The sequence below is a fragment of the Mycteria americana genome, chromosome 1, assembly GCF_035582795.1.
Source record: "Mycteria americana isolate JAX WOST 10 ecotype Jacksonville Zoo and Gardens chromosome 1, USCA_MyAme_1.0, whole genome shotgun sequence".
In the NCBI taxonomy this organism is placed as follows: domain Eukaryota; kingdom Metazoa; phylum Chordata; class Aves; order Ciconiiformes; family Ciconiidae; genus Mycteria; species Mycteria americana.
In genome coordinates, this window is record NC_134365.1 from 266364 (window position 1) to 285442 (window position 19079).

Here is a 19079-nt window from a genome sequence, read left to right on the forward strand (position 1 = left end):
CAGAATAAAGCCCACACCATCTGGAAGCTGAAGCCAGACAGATTCATATGAAATACTGGTCAGAGTTTCTTTAGTGAGGAAAACAATTAACTGTAAGAGCAAATTAGGAAGGAGAACAGTGTATTCTGTATCTGTGGTTGTTTTCAGATCTCGACTGAATGTCTTCATGCAAGATGACGTTTACTGGAGCTGCTTGAGAGTGGTTTGATGCTGAGTGGGTTCTGTTCATCTAATATCTGACATTCTTCCCTCTTGCAGTTCCGGTACAAAAGGCGTGTGTACACCCAGACTTTGCTGGATGACAAGCAGTTTGCCAAGCTCCATACAAAGGTAAGACTGGAGTCTAGCTGGCAAGCTCAAAGCCCTGGTAGCATGTTCAGCACTGATGATGGTCTATCACAGAGAGGATACCAGGTTTTGGGATGTTTCAGTCTTCCCTGCTTGCCAGACTGCAAACCACTCACAAGAAATGGATGGTGCTTGCCGAAGCCTGGGGTGGTTTAGGTGGTGGTGCAAGCTGAAGGACCTCATTGAGCCATGGTAGGGTGCCCACACAGGGATAGACTTGCACTGCTTACGTGCGCTGGCAGGCAGGTGTGTGGTTGGACTACACTCTGCGGGAGAGCGTGGGGTCAGCTTTCCATGGGGTGGTGAGGCAGAGGAACACATGATGGGCCAGCTGAAGAGAAGCTTTATTCTCTGGCTTGGAGGAGTCACTAAATGCCTGGAGAGCACAATGGTGCACATTGAGCAGCATGCCTTCCCTTCCCCCAGCGAGAGGCTGCAGCACGCCTCCGCCTTGCTCGCGGGCTCGTTGCTTTGTCTCTGGCTTTAACCCATGCGCTTGGGTCAGGATTTTGCTGGTAGGATCCACATGTGAAGTGGAAAGAACTCTTGGTCTACTGCAGCCCCCACGTGTCGTGGGCGATGACCAAGGCATGTGTCAAGATTAACGGTGCAGGCACTGAATGAACCGTCTGGGTGTTTGGAGAACAGGGAGTGTGGCAGGAATGGTGCTTTTGTGTGCATGGGTGTTTCCTGGGAGGAGAGACACCCCATCAAAACCACTGGGCTCTGTGGCCAGGGGCACCCCAGTTGGCATAGCCAGAGGGTCAGGGATGCTAATGGTGACCAGGCCTTGGGCATGTGTTGACTGGATGCCCTCTCGCTTTGCTCTTCCCCTGGACAGCTGCGGTGGTCCCATGATGTTGCTGCTTGCCTAAGAAATTGAGAACAATAATTGAGGAGAGGTCTGGAACCATGAGAAGATTTCTGCTGCCACATAACTGTGCCTTGAGATGGCATGTGGCCCCATGGGGGCTTTGATGGTTCCTGGGAGGGTGGGGCAAGAGGTACGTGGGAACTGTGAGACAGGAGGAAGGAGGTGGACTCTGTCAGCATGGTGGCCATTGCACAGCTGGGTGGCTCTAACGCACTGGGCAGCATTCAAACTGCTGGGTGGCATGAGGACACTCTCAGCCCACATCAAACTCATTTTCTGGGAGAGTCCATGTGGAAACGCTGGGGTGGGGAGCAGTGGCATGGAGAGGCTCGTGGGGATGGCCCGTGTGTGGAGGTCACTGTGCTGGGGAAGGCCATGCAGAGAGGCTTTGGGGGTTCTTGTTTAGGAAGGATGTGGGACTGGCCAGGACCCCAGGGCTCCCTGCTAGCTCCCTTGTTGCTGTGTATCACAAGCTTCCTCAGAAACCCCTTGTGCAGAGCGACTGCTTCCTGCCGAGGGCTGGGCAGCCTCTTGGCTGTTTTCCTTTCGCCCCCTGACGAGCCGCGTGCCATTGTTTGCCTTGACCTTTCTCAGCTACTCAGCCACTCTCGCCCGACAGCCAGCAGCTCCGAGACATGCGCAGGAGGTGCCCAGGGCCGGGCGACCACGGAGGCACACCTGGGTGCTGTGCCTCCTCCTCTGCCTCCTAGCAGCCCACGTCGCTGCTGGGTGCAGGGCACCCATGCATGGCTCCTGCCGTGGGTCTGCAGGGTGGTGCTTTGTTTCTGGTCACATCTGCTCTGCCAGAGACAGGCAGGCAAGGGTTGTAAATTTTCAGTTAACAGGTACAACAGCAAGAGCTGAGCTAGGTGGAGCCATAGATATAAAGCAGAAAGGAAGAAAACCTTCTCCCAGAGGGCTTGACCTTCCCCAAAGGTAAAAATCTTTGTGGGCAGAAGCAGCTCCTCTGTCTTCTATTTGCAAGAAGCAGGTCCTCTGTCTTCAGTTTGCAGAGCTGCAGAAACAAGAAACAAAATGCTGTTAGGGTTCAGGTTTGAGTCATGAGGATTAAAGTCACGAGGCTTCTGTCTGGTGGCATAAGAATATCCAGGCAGCAAATCTGGAAAGCTCTCAGCATTTTCCTGGCACCAGGAAGCATGAATCACTGTCCTCCTGAGCCTCGCCAGTGAGAGACCATGACTATTGGAGGGAGGGCTGGAGGCACCTGCCACAGGGAGACCCGAGCAACAGCATCTGAGGACTTCCCCTATGAGTGTGTAGTAGCCATAAATGCACTTTATTAAATATTCACTTAATCTCCTTTCTTTAATTTCTACTTAAAAAACAGATTTCCTTCATGTTGTTTCTTTATTTTTAAACCATCCCTTGCCAATAAAAATACGGCATCTGAGCGAGCAAGAGCTCCCTTTTGCCTCCATCAAGAGGATGCTGATGAGCGTTTCCTTTGGCTGGTGTTTTCCCAGAGCCCATGGGCACTGTGGGCCACAGTACTTGTGGGCACATAAGAGGAGCCCTCGCCCTGCCCCGGGGCTGCTTCTGCAGGGGTGCAGTGTGAGGGAGGCGGTGGAGGCAGCTGCAGGGGATAGTGCCAGGAGGGGCACAAGCAGGAGACGTGCTCAAGCCGGCCACTCGTTGGAGTGATGCTGAGAGCCGGCAGCAGCATGACTTACCCGCCTGGCACAGATTGATGCTGTTTTGCTGGGAGAGGGTGAGAGTGGAGCATGTGTGTGCAGCCTCCCAGCAGCTGGCTTGAGGGTGAGAGGGGGTCGGAGAGCAGAGGGACATGGGCTCCTCTCTGGGATGGCGGCTGGCTGAGCAGAGAGAAAACCAGCAATCTGCTGGGGACCGCACACCCCAAGCGAAGAGCACGGTACTGCCTGCTTCTGCCCCGTCTGCTGTGCCGCCTCTGCTGTGGCTGCCCCAGGCACTGCCAGGCGAGGGGCCACAGGGGGACAGTCCTCCCGCTGTGCCACCGACCCTGTGGAGGGATGCTGCAGGGGCTGGCGGCAGGGCAGGAGCGGGTGGGGGTTCATTCCCCACATTGAACGCGCAGTGAGGAGGTGTCTCCGGGCCAACTTGGGGAACGGCTGGCTCCTCCACCACTGCAGGCTTGTACGGGCTTGCACATCGGGTCGGCTGCTGTGGGGGTTTCTCCTTCTGTCTGTGCATTTAGGGGCTGGTGTTTTCTTCTGGGGAAGCAGATGCATGGAGCTGATACCTCTGTGGTGTGGTGCAGACCATACACGTTGCTCAAGGCGTGCGGCTTCCCTGTTATTTGTAGCGATGCCTAATCGCTTGGGCAGTGAAATACCATTTTTTATGAGATGTGATAATTTAAATGGCTGTGAAGGATTAGCTTTAGGTCTAAGAGGATGGTGGGACCGCTCCTGAAGCTGTGGTATACATGAAATCTTTAGGCCTGTGGCTAATGGTCTCATCTGAATGAGAGCAAAGTATGAAAATGTTCAGAGTTTAGAGTCTGACTTTTAGTGGCAGGATACACTACTTGAATCTTTTAATGACCTTGAAACATGATTCTTAACTGCCATTAAAAAAGAAAACCAAGAAAAAGAAAAATAACTCTTTTTTTTGAGTGCCAGTGGACTTGTTCTAAGAAGTGGGGAAATGGATTTCTCGTATTGCTAGCAATAACGAAGTGACTTGGTAAAATCAGTCAATCAGCCTCAGTCCCTTGTGCCTCTTGGAATCTGCAGGCAGTGACATTTCTTATAGGTATTTTTCCCACTGAATTGCAGTAGACCATTTAGAAATGGGAGTGCAAAAAAATGCGTGTTAGAAAAGGGCAATCCCATTGTGCTTATAAACGAAAATCTGTGCAAAAAAATCTTGGCATTTACCAAAGTGTCCACAAAGGACATTGTGCTACCAAGAGACTTAGGATGTTACCACCTTGAAGGGGAAAGAAGCAACACACTTAAAACACACTTAAAGTGATTATTAGGAGCACATATGCCATTACTGTTGTAGATGACTGACATTAGTGTAGAGCCAGAAGTGCTGGCCACAGATGGCAATCCTCTCACACTGCAAACTGTACAGTTACAGAAGAACGGCAGCCCTGGTGTGGGGCTGGGGCGGGTGCAGGCAGGGGCTGCAGGCAGACCGAGGGTGATGAAGCAACAAGAAAGTGTCAGCTTGGTGGACACCACCTGCGGCAGGTCCGCAGTGTGACTGTCACCACCTTTCCCGTTGGGGTTAGCGTGCGAGAGGGGTGGTTGTAGCGGGGAGGGGACGGTGGCACTGCTCTGCAGAGCGGCAGGATGCAGGGGATGTCTTTGCCTGAGGCGCACCTGGGTGAGGGAAGTGAATGCCATGGCCACGGCAATGCTGGGAGGAGACAGCAGAAAGGAGCCGGTGCAGGCCGTGAAGGACCTCAGGAAGAGATGGGCCACTGGGGCTGGATGCAGGAACGTCCGCATGTGCTGGTGCGGCGTGTGCTGGCGCAGGCAGTGTGTAAGGGGGGGCTGCACCTGCCTTTGGGATGGAGGGCTTGTGCTCGCCCAGGCCAGAGGAGGATTTTGCATTAATAGCGGCTGAAGGTGATCAAGGCTGGGGCAAGGATTTAAGACCTGAGGATGGAGAACAGGGTGGTGCCTTGCTGTTTGCTGTTTTGCACTGCCGTCAGTGCCATCTGTGTCATGGAGTCCCCCTCTACAGCAAGAAACACATGGGACCTCATCTACTGGCATATCACAGCTGGGTGCAAACGAGGCCCGACCTGCCTCTCTGCTGCAGGAGACCTCTGGCTTGTCTCTGACTTCTCCTTCTCTACCCAGACAAACTAACGAACGAAAGCAGGACAGCAGGATCTCATGGCTGAGAGCATGTGAAGGCTGCCCTGGGTGACCACAGCCCATCGGGCCCATGATCCTCCTCTGGTAACAGCTGACCCGGATTTCAGTATGTCTTTGGAGAGAAACAGAAGAGTAAAAGTGAAAAAACTGGTGGGTTGAGATAAAGACAGTTTAACAGATAAAGCAAAAGCTGTGCATGCACGCAAAGCAAAATTAGGAGTTCATTCACTCCTTCGCATTGATGTAAGGGCCATTGATGAATATGGCAGGCCAGGACATGTTCAGCCAGGACAGCAGGGCTCCATCACACATGATGGTGACTTGGGAAGACAAACGCCATCACTCCAAACGTCCCCTCCTTCCTCCTCCTTCCCCCAGCTTTTATTGCTGAGCATGACGTCCTGTGGTCTGGGATATCCTTTGGGTCAGGGGGGTCATCTGTCTCGGCTGCGTCCCCTCCCAGCTCCTTGTGCGTCCCCAGCCTGCTCGCTGGCAGGGCGGTGTGAGGAGCAGAACAGGCCTTGGCGCTGTGGAAGCGCTGCTCAGCAGTAATGAAAACATCCCTGTGGTATCAACTCTGTTTCCAGCACAAATCCAAAACACAGCGCCATACCCGCTACTATGAAGAAATTTAGCACTATCTTGGCCAAAGCCGGTACATCCCGGCAGCGTCCCATGTGGAGGAGGTGTCCCCGCTGATGAGGCACTGACAGCAGGGGCTGCCCCCGGTCCTCTGTGAGGGCTTGGCCTTCTCCGCGCGTGGGCCCCTGCACGGCCTCCGTCCTGCTGCTCGCGTTGGGGGTGCTCCGGGCGGGTGCGGAAACGCCCTGAGCCAGCCTCCCAGACAGCAGTTAAACGTTGTGGTATGTCATGAAATGGATTATTTGATGTTTCTGTGGGAATCAATGCAGTGTATATTTGCTGGTGCCTAATGGCTTGTGTGAGAGCTTGTCACACAGCCAGTGCGAGGGAGGAGGTTGGTCTTCTCCAGCCTCTTCCAGGGCCTGTGACCCCGCAGCAGCCGCCACGCTCTGGAAAGCAGATGGTTTGTCTTAATTCCAGCTGCTGTTTGGAGCAAACTGGACCCTGAGAAAAGATTAGTCTTTCCTTGAGACTGAAATTGCTGGAAACGTCAGCATGTGCTTGGCGTGAAGGGGATGTGTTGTCTTTCCACTCTTGCAGAGCACCCAAGCCGGGTGCCTGGGGTTGGCTTCCCCCAGCACCCAGCCTGCGGTGAATAGTGAGTGACAGAATAATTTCTCTGCAAGAAGAATATCTCATTTATTTTCTTTCATTTTGATTCAAGAGAGGGAAGCTTGTTCCCTCGCACCAGTTTCCTCTCAATGAGCTTTTCTTTTCTGGAGGGTGTTGATTTTTCTTGCGGTTTGGTGCTAGCGGAGGATAATGGACTGTGGCATGGCGGCTGCCAGCTGGGCGGCTGGAGCTGTGCCCCATCCCCAGGCACTCTCCCGGCGTGAACCTCCTTCTCACTCTTGTAAACAAACAAAAGTGCCTCAGACTCGCTCAGGAGTCATCTGCTGAGGTGGGTGAGCTGAACTGAGCTGAAGCACCGGAGCTGCGGTTCGGGCAGTAGCCCAAAGGGTAAGGGCAGACCCAGGCTTTGGTTCCTGTCTCTCCTTACGAGGATCCCCCACCTCCTTCTCGGGGAGCAGTGAAGCCTTACCCACAAGAAAGAAGATCCCAAAGACAGGGATTGCTTCCCAAAGGGTTTCCAGGCAGCAGGTGGGAGATACAGGAGGTGTGAGCTCAGCTCTGTTGCAGTTTCCTTAAAGACCTCGTTGGTCCCAGTGCAGGGGCGAGAGGGGTCCCGCCTGCCCGCAGCCCCTGGCCCCCAACTCCTGCCCGGGCTGTGCCATCTGCTGCGGCTTGCGTGAAGGCACCTGGGAAATAAGAGACTTAAAACACCCCTTAAAAAAGCAAGGTGGAGTCTTACTCTGAGCTTTAATTTTACTTGCATGAGTTTTTGTTGGGTCCTGGTGTTTTTTCCTCCCCAGAGAAAGCTTGCTTCACTCTGGTTAGCATAGCCGTTCAAACATATCGATTTGCAAATCACCATAATCTTCACACTAAATAACACTGCTTTTGCTCACGGGAAGATCCATTATGAGTGTTTGTTTAAGCGGTTAGATAGTTTATATAAGTACATTTAGGTTTTAATTTTTGCATATAGGAAATGGGATGCCATGCCTTTACTGGCTTCTGATTATTTTTTTATTCTTTTGATTTGTATCAAACTGCATTTGGATAAAAGCTGAAATTCAATTAAAATTAAAGCAAAATAACATTTTAAATTGTGTCTTTATCACTTAAATAAATGTTGCTTGAATGTACTGGACACAGAAGACGAAAAGTAAATTTATCAGTACATATATTTTGTATTTAAAGCTGACTGATCTTTTAAACAAAGGAAGATTTGGTTTGTACGAGTGGTTCTCATCACAAATTCTCAAAGGTATTTAAGTGCCAGGAAATAAGCAAGTATCTAGTGAGATTTCAAAATTGCCTAAGCGGTTTAGGCATCTGCTTAGCTCCCCTTGATTTCAGTGGGAGTCTGACATTTGCTCTCTCTCTTCATGTCTAGTCACCTTAATACATTTGAAAACCTGGCCCCAAATCCCTCAAGTTCTTAGAATAATGAGATCTCATTCCTTTCCCACCAGGGTTTTATTCATAGATTGGGGGGGAAAACAAACTTCCTTACTTTCTCAGTTCTCAAATCTCCTTTCAGCTTTGAGTGAATCAGTCCAAATAATAAGGAAAATATTCTGTGTTTCTAGCTAAACTGAAATGGAAAACAATCAGGAAAGCTTTTCTATCAGCATAAGCTGAAAAACCGACATGGAAGAATGTAAATAACAGCATTTGCTTCATTGTGAAAAGTGGATATAATGTGCCCAGCAAGGGACACGGCTGTGACATATTTGTAGTGTTTGAGTTGATTTCAAAAGCTAAGTATGTTTTGCTTCTGATTCTGAATGAAAAAGCATGCTTGAATCCATGACTGTTGGCAGAAGGGCCATTTAACCAATACATTTTTATAAATGCTTGTAAATACAGACGTCCGCATGAGCTGTCATGCTGCAAACTCAGGTTAAACAGGTGCATTTTTAAGATGGGAGATACCTTTAGTGTAACTGAAATCTTACTTAAGTGAAACCATTAAAGCCAGGATCAAATTGTTGTTGGTTTGGCACCGCTCTGCCTGCCGCAGTGCCCAGGGCTGCTGCAATGACCACAGTCGCACCCGGGTGGGGAGTAGCTCCCCGAGAGCCCCTGTGTCCCCTCTGTGAGGAGAGGGCTGGTGGGGACAGCCGTGCCACAGGCGGGGATTGCCGCATGGCTTTGGCTGCACCGTGCAGCGCTGGTCTGATTTCGGTTAAGCTCTTTGGTTGGACCTGTACCATGCTTTGGTGGTGGTTCAAACGTTGGGTGCCTCAGGTCTGGCTGCACTGGCTTGCTGGGAATGGGCCGCTTTGACCAAACCAGCTGAAACGGCACCTGGGGGCTGCGGGCAGATGTCCACGGGCTGTCGAGGGGGGACTGTGCACCCCGCCTGTCGGCAGACACCGTGACAGAGTTGGGGTTCCTCCGTGGTGGCTCCCCAGACCTGCAGCAGCTTCTCTTCAGGGACCCTGAGGGATGCCCAGGAGGCACTGGGAGTCAGCAGGGAGCTTGACAGGAGGTTTCCGTTCTCTGGTTATTGGGCTGCAAAGGCAAAATGCGCGAGAGGCCTGCATCTTGATGCAATGGTTTTAAGCATATAGTGATCAGGATGTCTCAGTTAGCAATTTCCTCTTCTTTTACCTAATCCAATTTCTGTTATTTCCCAAATCTGGCTATTGGTAGATAGCACTGTAGAGCTATCTGGGAAGTAGCAGACCGCCTTCCCAGAATTTGTCCATACAAACGGTGGTGTCTCTCTCTGTGGTCGTTGAACTTGAATGAAACAATGTATTTTTCTCTAACTTCATTCTGGAAAACAGCTTAATTGAGCTAATTATATACGTCTCTGTTGGTAAAAAATAAGCTGAAAAGTGTCTGATAATGGGAGGCGTTGGGCCGCTCTCGTCGTACATGCTGCTGCTCCCGGTGTCGCAGTCGAGTTGCTGTGGTCGCTCTGGTTGCCGCTGTGTTACCCAACTGTGCCATTCCAAACCCGCCATCTTTCAGCAGTGAAACGCATACGGTGACCCCACTCCTGGCTGCTCGGCCATGTCTCCTGCCACAGCTCACTGCCTCTGCTGCACAAACACAGCTCTTAGTAAGGCCAGGCTCTAAGCCTGATCAGAGACACCGTCTAGGTTGCGATCTCTTTTTTCTTTTTCCTTTTTTTGATCTCTTTCCTTGTTATGCCTTAATTCAGGTTTGTTTGTAAGTGGAGCAAGGCTGTCACCTAAATCCTGGGCATGGGATTCTTGTAACGCCATAACATTATGCCTCTGGTGAATGGTCTTTTTCGTTATCTATATTCTTGGTTTTCTTAGGCATTTTCATTGTTCCCTGAGGTCTAGGACCAAACCGAAGGAACGGAACTGGGCCAGGGAGGATCAGACATCACTGTGCTGGTGTCCTACCCTCTCCTCATAGTGTTAAGTTTGTGAATTGCAGCAACCTCTTAACGTGGGCAGCGAGCTGCACATCTGGAGCACGCTGCAGAGCAGATAGGCAGCTACAAACTGATGGAAAGAGAATATTTTTCTACGTAAAAATTAACTGGTTACATCTCTGGACTTTATAAATTATTTTTGAAGCATTGTTGTGGATTTGGTCCGAGACCTTGTATAGATGAACCTTCTTTTATCTGGAAATGCAGAGTAGTAATTGATTCCCCCCAAAGGGAAATTCCATGCGTAGACCCATTAATGCCTGCATGCTGCACAGGACCATGATGATGAACAAGCATCTACAGCGGGAGAATGCAGATCCCAGAATCGACAATGCCTCTCTCTGCATCCTCCTTTTGCTCATGCACTTTCTCTTCAGTTTCCTTTCTAAATATAAAAAGTACCATTAAAAGTTGACATAGTGCATCAACTTCCTACTGTCAAAAAATGTTTTCAATTCCTGAACACCTAGAAAACTGGAAATATAAAAAAGCACACTGCTGCTGGGCGCTGATGGTCTGGGTAGGGTGCATTTCTGGGGCTGTAAATGAGAGTCTCTGGCAGAACCTCAGGAGCAGAACTTCAGGTTTGTGCCTGGGATGTGTCTGGTAGCAGCATAAAAGTGAAATTGCTGTGAGCCGCTATTGCGTATGCAGAGGTTCGGTGTTTGCCTTCGCAGGGAGCGTGCACAAGTACCTCTCTGTCCCTGGAGGCCCCAGGAAGGCTGCTGGTGCAGGGGCCTGCATAGGCAGAGGCTGCCAGCATCAAGGGGACGGGCCACATGGTGGGGAGTCCCTTCCTCGGCTTGTGCCTCCACGTGTCCCGCGACCACTGGTGCGGTTCTTGGTGGGACTGGCAGTGCCATTCCTGGCCACAGGGGTTTGGTGGGGCCACGCGTGGAGCATCATTGGTTGGGTTAGGTTAGCATCATCTGCTGAATGGCTGCTGGGAGGAGAAGAGGCATATGGACAAATGGGAGTGGAAGGAACAGGGTTAAATCTGCGCCATCGGGTGATGGTTGGGAAGAGGCATTTTGGGATGGCATCCTGGAGGCGGTTGCTGGAGTTGTCAAGTCCCGTCTGTGCTATTGCTGGCAGGCAGCTGTGATTTCCTTCAGTGTTTCTGTACTTCTGCAGTAGCTGAAGGGATACTGAAGCAGGAGGTGGATTTTGCTTTCAGTTACTTGTGAGGCGAGAGGGATCTGGGGGAGAAGTAACACCGAACAGTGAGGGTCAGGGGAATGTCTTGCCACCTGAAAAGACAGTGCTTGTGCCCTGCTGCAGTTGACATCAGTTGCCTTTTTGCCGCGCTCATGATAGGAGCGTTGGTGCTGTGGGAATTGCTTATACTGCAGGTAGACGTTTCCAGCACCTCCCGCTGTGGGTGACCCAACCCTTTTTTATCCTCTGAGTGGTTCCTCCTTGCTTGTGTGCACTGTCCCGTGGTTGCATTGGGTCTGTCCTGGCGGCCCTGCCTGGGCTGATGTGGTCTTGAAGGATGTGAGGGAGCACTCGGGGATGGGCAAGGTGGTCGGAACGAGGAGTGGGGCCGTGCTCCGTACCAAGGGATCAGCTGTGGCATCTGCCATCCCCGGTGAATCCCTGCTCTTCTTGGCTCTTGCCTTACTGCACTGTTTGGGCACTAAGAGGAGTGAACCTTGTAACTGAATTGCATGTTGGCTTTGTGTATTACCTTGTGCATTCCTGTGGCATTGGCATCTCTGCACGCATCTGTGTATCGCTGCAGACAGCCAGAGCAAGCAGGTCAAGTACCGGCATGGGTGCAGTGGAGCTGTGTTACAGTAGAGTTTTGCGTGAGCTAATTAGCTCTGCTGAGATGGAGTAACGCTGTAGGGGGTAGTGCACTAAAATGGCTATATAATTTTAAATATGTGACCTGGCTTGTTTATGGCATGGCTCCATGGTGCTGATTTTAGAAAAGATGTGCTATACGTTTTAGGCTTGATTCTGCAGACTAACCACACAGAGGCTGAATTTGGTTTAAATCAGGTTCACAGGCCAGCATTAATTTGTCTCATCCTTGGAAAGTTTCATCTTGGTGATATTTTCTGTCTTACTTCTTACCACGGTCTCCTCAGTATATCAGAGATGAACTTGTGGGTCCCAAGTTTTGGGATTTGCAGGCTCCTCTGTAAAATTGGTTCTAAAAGTATTATATTTTCCCCCCCAGAAAATTAAATTTTGACAAAATAAAAATATTATGCAAAATAATGTGGTGAAATTTTGTTTAGGAAGCCTTTGAAAAGAATTGTACATGTTTCTGCATCCTGTTTGGTATTTGCAGAATTCTTTTTTGTTCTGTTTTCCAACTGGAAATCTTTAAAATGAAATTTGAAGTGAAGCACTTTGGAATTCATATTACTTCATAAAAGATACAATTTTTCTATATCAAATTAGGGGAAAATGTTGAACCTTGAGTTTTTCACTGGGTGAAAAATCTGCTTTGCTCAGACGCGTTCAGCCAGCTGTGCAGTTGTTCAGGAGCAAGAGCAGTTCCCTGACCGTTGGCTGCATCTTGACCGGTTGGTTAGAGCTTTTCCCAAAGACTTCCCTCAGTTAATTGCACAGTAATTCTGCTGTGTCAGACACTTTCTAGAGTGCCTTTCCTAAAGCTGGCTACTGCAAGGTTTGATTAAAATAAACTCAAAAAACCCCAGCCAACCTGCAATCAAAGGTCTGAAAATCTGGACTGGAAATGTGTGTGAGATGGGTGTTTTCACACTGTAGTCCGTCACACTGTAGTAACGTTGCCTGCCTGGCAGAGTTACAATTTCTAGAGTCTAGAAGTTTAATAAAATAATGTATTCATCACGTATAGCTATCCAAAAGAGAAAAAAGGGAAAAAAGAACAACAACCCACAAACAATCAGGCGTCCGGATTTAAAGGAGAGTCTTCTGGGCACTCAGTCCCCTCAGAAGAACAAGTCTTTGGCCAAAGACAGAAAATTACACCAAGAATAAAGCGCAATTTCACAGCAGACAGAGTGGCAGCTGTACCCATTGCGCCATACAATAATGGTCAGTGTTTGAGTAGCTTGATCTTTCCTCCGAAGTGTTTTAAGTTCAGCAGGCAGATGGGTGATACGCCCTTAAAATGAGTTTGTGACACAACACAATGTACATGATGTTGCAGTGAGACACGGATGAAACCCTGGGCAGTACAGTTCACCGTTGCTGGGATGCTGCACAGCTGGCATAGCACCTTCCACAGCCAGCGCTGTGCTGCATCGTTGACGAATGCATGAAGTTACATGTCTGTTGATGTGCCTGTGTCACAAGCACGTGCAATGTGCGCCTGTCCTCATGGTGTGTACAAACAGGAAGTGCCTTAGCATGGGACTTGCGGTGGGGGCAGTGGGTGGTGGCTGGCAGCCCCTGATGGTTTCCATGGGGTGATCCAGCAATCCCAGTTTTGAGGACAGGGACAGAAGGACCATGTTCCATGTAGATTTGTGGCATACCCTCATGTGTCCTGGCTTCTGGTGGGTGCTGCCCCATTATTCTTGATGGTTGCCTTGGGTATCCTGAATGGGGATATTCCTGTGGTGGCTTCTTTCTTCATATTGGGGTGTTAACATTGTGTATTGTGTGTTTTCCTGGGGTGTCATGGCTGCAGGCAAATCTGAAGAAATTCATGGAGTACGTGCAGATGCTAAATGCGGAGAAAGTCTGCAGACTGCTGGAGAAGGGACTGGACCCCAACTTTCATGATCCGGATACTGGAGGTGAGACTGGCTTCTCCAGAGAGGGGAGGATGACAGAGCAGGGTTGGGGGAGAAAGTGTCTGGGAGACACAGTAGGAATTTGGGGGAGTGGTTGTTTTTGAGGGGATATAGCAAATGATATATTGTCTGAAATGTAAGGTTTGGAACAGAGGGATGTAGGTTGAATTTCTCAGTATTGTGTCTTCTTATGACGCTTGGGTCTTAGGAGCATGAAGTTACAGAAGGCTCTTGGGAGAAGGTGGTGTGTGTGTGGGAAAGATACAGAGTCTGGGAATGCAGCATAAAATGAAAGAGCGGTGGGGCCGTGCATCTTTCAGTGGGATTCTGGGGAGGATGAGGCTGTCTCTGGGACTGGCAAGTTGGGCGAATGCAAATTGCTGCCCGAGGATCGCTTCATGAAGCAGTCAGAAGGTTTAAGAAGTATTTTGGGGGTCAAGAAAATAAAATCTTGGCCTCTGGCTTCCTCGATTTTTTTTTTCCTTCTTTTTTTTTTCCCTATATATGTGAGCAAAATTCACCCCAGAGAAGTCTGGTCACTGGAGCGCTGGCTGTTGGGTTGTCTGCAGGCTCCTGGCTGTAAGAAGTGAGAATCAGACTCCAGCACATTTTCCTTACTGATGGGGCAGTGAGGGAGGACCTCTCCCCATTTCCCCTGCTATGAAGTCTCATAGTCTTGTTCTGAGAGAGGAGTTACTGCTTTTGTCGCTACTGTTTTAAAGTAATGCAGCTTATTAGTATTTATTATAGAGTTGGACTTCTGTGTGTGAATCATGGGCACATTTCCAACCCATGAGCAGACTACAATCTGATGATTAATTTTTTGTGTTTCTGGTTCAGTTGGATGGTTTTTCAGGTTGTTTCTGAAGCACTGGCTACCTCTGTACTCAGAAATTTAGTGTGTCTGTGCCATTTTTCAGCACCAAGATCAGGTGGCAGAGTGTGGTGTCATTCACACTATTAACCTCTCTTATCCTCTCAGATAACGCAGCTGCATCCGAACTGCCCTTTGGGAATGGCCTCTGCTAGCTCCTGAACTGGGAAGGTGAAAGTTGGTGCAGCCAAACTCTGGCAAGACCCATTTGAACAGTGCCCAGGAATGTTCATACTGTTTAATTTGCTGGTGTAGCCACTCTGTCTGGACCTGCCAGAGTGTCCTGTTGAACAACTGCTCATATGAAAATAGTTGATAGCATGCGAGCTCAATCACAGTCTGCCCTGGAGCATGACAGGAGTGTTGATCTGCTTGAGGGGAGGAAGTCTCTACAGAGGGATCTGGACAGGCTGGATTGATGGGCTGAGGCCAATTGTATGAGGTTCAACAAGGCTCCGTGCCGGGTCCTGCACTTGGGTCACAACAACCCCATGCAACGCTGCAGACTTGGGGAGGAGTGGCTGGAAAGCTGCCCAGCGGAAAAGGACCTGGGGGTGCTGGTCGACAGCTGGCTGAATATGAGGTGGCAGTGTGCCCAGGTGGCCAAGAAGGCCAATGGCATCCTGGCTTGTATCAGGAATAGTGTGGCCAGCAGGACTAGGGAGGTGATTGTTCCCATGTACTCAGCACTGGTGAGGCCGCACCTCGAATGCTGTGTTCAGTTTTGGGCCCCTCACTACCAGAGAGACATTGAGGGGCTGGAGCGTGTCCAGAGAAGGGCAACAGAGCTGGTGAAGGGTCTGGAGCACAAGTCTGATGAGGAGTGGCTGAGGGAACTGGGGTTGTTTAGTCTGGAGAAAAGGAGGCTGAGGGGAGACCTCATCGCTCTCTACAACTGCCTGAAAGGAGGTTGTAGAGAGGTGGGGTCGGTCTCTTCTCCCAGGTCACAAGTGATAGGATGAGAGGAAATGGCCTCAAGTTGTGCCAGGGGAGGTTTAGATTGGATATTAGGAAAAAATTCTTCACTGAAAGGGTTGTCCAGCATTGGAACAGGCTGCCCAGGGCAGTGGTGGAGTCCCCATCCCTGGAGGTATTTAAAAGACGTGTAGAAGGGGTGCTTAGGGATGTGGTTTAGCGGTGGACTTGGCAGTGCTGGGTTAATGGTTGGACTCAATGATCTTAAAGGTCTTTTTCAACCTAAATGATTCTATGATTCTATGATTCTACGTCCAAACAGCTCAGCTCCATGTGGTTTTCATTTTTGCCCAAGACCTTACAAGCATTTTGAGGGATCTTTCCTTATAAAGAAAGTCCTCTACTCTTCTAAAGCTGATTCAGCTTTCCAGAGCATGTTATATTGCAGAGTGCAGTGTGCTGCTTGAAAAGATGCTGTGAGAGTTTTGGATCAGATACGGTTTGAACCCAGATGTTATTTCACAGAAGGGTAGAGGCTTATAGGAGCAGGCTCTCGAGTACTGAAAAGACTCTGTTAAATATAGAGGAGGAAGAAGGAAAAACACCTGACCCAAATAGTCATTTGGATCCAGTTCAGAACCGAGGGCAAAGCCATAGTGGATGCTATGAGATGCAAAAATAGACTGTTAGAGCAGAGAGAGTCTTGGACACCTCACTTCTGGAGTCCTAATTCTTGTGCAAAAACACTTCATTACTGCTTGCGTTACAATCTGTTTCATGAACATGAAAGAATGACATAAAACTGCTGTTCACTATTCATGGGTTCCTGGAATTTAAGACCAGATGGAGCTATTGTACCATCCGACCTGACCCGTATCTCACAGGATGCTCTTCACCCTCCACACGTGTGCGTGCGTGTGTTTTCACTAAGCAAAGCTTAAACATGTTTTCCAGAAAGTCATCAATCTTGATTCAGGGAACAGAGGATCTGTGCCTTTCCTTTGTTATTTGGTTAATTGCCCTCATGGTTTAAAATTCGTCTCTCATTTAAATTTGTATGCTTCAGCTTCCAGCTGTCGTTATACTTTATCTTCTAGATTAAAGAGCACTTTAGTACCTGGTATGCCTTCACATGAAGGTATTTATACATGGTAATCAAGTCAACATTAAATCTTCCTTTCCTTAATTAAAGAGAGGCCAAACTCCTCCAGTCTTTCATTTGAAGGTATTTGCTCCAGTTTTCCTGTCATTTTTGTGGCTTATATGTCACTACTCCATTTTTAAGAGGTTTTTAAGAACGCAGGTACCAGACAGCGTGCTGCCTGCCTGTGCCACTTGTCACGGGCAGGCGCAGCTCTTCCTGCAGGTCCCTGCTCTCCAGCCTCCTGGGCCCGCATTTGGGAGGATGGGGGTGACTGCATGTCTCTGGGATGGGACCCCACGTTACGTCCTGCTAGACGGAGGGCCGGGGAGGCTTCCTTTCCTGTTCCTCCTCCTGCGTTGCGTCCTGCCCCCACCTTAACCTGGGGTTACTTGGCCCATGTCAGCTGAACGAAGTGGAGCCACTAAGGAGTTCCTTGCTTGGGAGCTTTGTTTTGGGGAGGTGGTCTTCCTTCCTGTTGATTTCCCACGCAGCCTGGGCTAGATGATGGAAGGAGCATGGCAGCAGTGTGCTGCTTTCTCCCGGGCCGCCGACCACAGCAGCATGGCTGGGGAGGTCCGGCTTGGCCCCCCGGACAGGAGCATTTCACAGAGCTGTGACCACAGGGTGCAGCTGCTGCCGCCGCCCGGGGCAGCACGTCTCCTCCCTGATGTGCAGTGTCTCAAATGCGTCCTGCAGGGTTTCCATGTCTGTTGTTCCTGGTTCTGGGATTGGCCAGCCCTGATTGCTCCTAGCACTCTTCCAAGCCTTGTGGCATCTACAAATCTGATCAGAGATTTGCATTTACTTCAGGATAATTGATGAGGATCTAGAATAGAGTCAAGTCCAACACCCTGAAGACCCTCTTCAGCACCCACATGGTCGGCCATGTTCCCCAGTGACTGCTCTGACTGCTGCTCTTCAGCTGGATTTTTGTTCATTTGGAACATGCCTGGCTGACATTTTATACCACTCATTTTTAATGTCATGTAGGACTCAGCCAAGTGTGAGTCTTACATCAATACATCTATCTGCATCAATCAAACTTCTAATTTACCAAGGAAAGGAATTACGTTTGAGTAGGGAGACCTATTTACTGTAAAGCTTGATTGGGCAATGTTAACAACACAGGTATTCTTTAATGCTGTGTCAATTAAATTCCAAATCAATTTTCCCGGCATTTTCCCAGGATCAGCGTTATTTCTCTGACTTGTAGTTTCATGGATCATTTTACTTGCCCCTTTTTGAACATTGCTGCTTTTCTTCTGGTCTTTTTGAATATCCCAATATTTCAAAATGTATTAAAATTTAACTTTTTTTGGACCAGGAAGATCTTCAGGGAGAAGATAAGGAAGATGATATACAACATTCACTAGATGTAAACAATTTATTCAATATCAGGTAGCTCATGCCAAAAATCCTTATTTGGTAATGGAAAGGAAAATAATGTATTTCCATAGCAGCAAAATAAAAAAGAAATGTGGTCATTTTGCTATCTGCATTTATTAGCAATTATACACTCTCTGCCTAGTGACTGACTGGCTTGCACAGGAGTTGGGAAGTCATTTCTGTATTATCAAATTTAAACAACAGCAGCAAAACCCCTCTCTGATAGTCCTTTGCTAGGCCAAATGTGGATTTCTTTACTCCTATGTGATTTGTTCTTGTTATTCTTCTTCAGTTTCTAATTTTCAGTTCATATGGACCACTACCTATTTCATCATGTCCTGTTGTTAGAGTTGTCTCTGTTTGTAACTGCCGCCGTCACTTTGTTGCTGACCTGGGAGGGGCGGGTGGAAGTGGTTCTTCTCTTTCATTTATGGAGTTGTAGTTCTGGGTCACACAGAAATTGTTCTTCAAGACTTCCCAGTCACCTTTTACTTTCTCTTTTTAATTTTAAACCTACCACACTTCCTATGATCTATTACCTAATCTAATTTCTCTTGGTTGATTCCCTTGGGAAGCATCAAATATTCACCTGGCTAGTCGGGACTTCCTTCTTTCCACGTCAACCCTAGTTGACTAGACAGCAGTCAAATATTTAGCAGATTTTTATTCATTACATTGAGATCCAAAGCAGCATTCCCTTATGTTGGAGTGAAATGGTATCTATAGAAAAGTGATCAGTTTTCTCCTTTTTAGAAAATGAAATGATAATTTGCTTGTTGGATGGGACACCCAGCATTTTCCTTCAAGTTGAAGTTTCCCTGATAGTGCAAATGTTAATTTATACAACTTGGAGATAAACACTTAGAAGTTAATGCTTTTTTTTTTTTAGTGGTCTGTAACAAAAATCTGTTGAAGGACTTTTAAACTTCTTACTTCAGACGCTAATCCACATACATTCAAAGTCCTGTTCTGAATAATCAGTGGCCATATGATAGATGATGGGATTTTAGTGTGAACTCTTTCTCTGGTCCTCCTTGCCCACTCAGTACTTTCTCATTCTCGTAACAATTAGGCATCCTTAATATTCTAAAATGGTGTAATTGTCTGTAGATTTTAGTACTGACAATTATATCACAATTCTTACTACCAGTAAAAGCAGTCCACATCCTTTTTCTTGTTATCCAGCCTCCTAGCATTTTGCAGTGAGCAAAGAGGAAGAAAAAAATCTTCCTCAACGTTCTTTGTCAAATGGGTTTAATTACTTCTGACACGGTGCATTTGTGCTGTGTTTCTCTCTTTGGAGTAATTTTGCTTGTGTTCTTAATTGCTCTACCT

At 48.5% G+C, this 19079-nt stretch overlaps 1 protein-coding gene across 5 annotated transcripts in view; it reads left to right on the forward strand.

The window, feature by feature from the left end:
* The window catches only part of SHANK3 (SH3 and multiple ankyrin repeat domains 3), a 372706-nt gene that overhangs the window by 43071 nt on the left and 310556 nt on the right, over positions 1-19079 (forward strand). For all 5 annotated transcript variants that reach the window (XM_075506645.1, XM_075506615.1, XM_075506886.1 and 2 more), the window contains exons 4-5: positions 259-330; positions 13320-13428. In XM_075506645.1, the coding sequence (XP_075362760.1) occupies positions 259-330; positions 13320-13428 (181 nt within the window). The remainder of the gene's footprint in view (positions 1-258; positions 331-13319; positions 13429-19079) is intronic.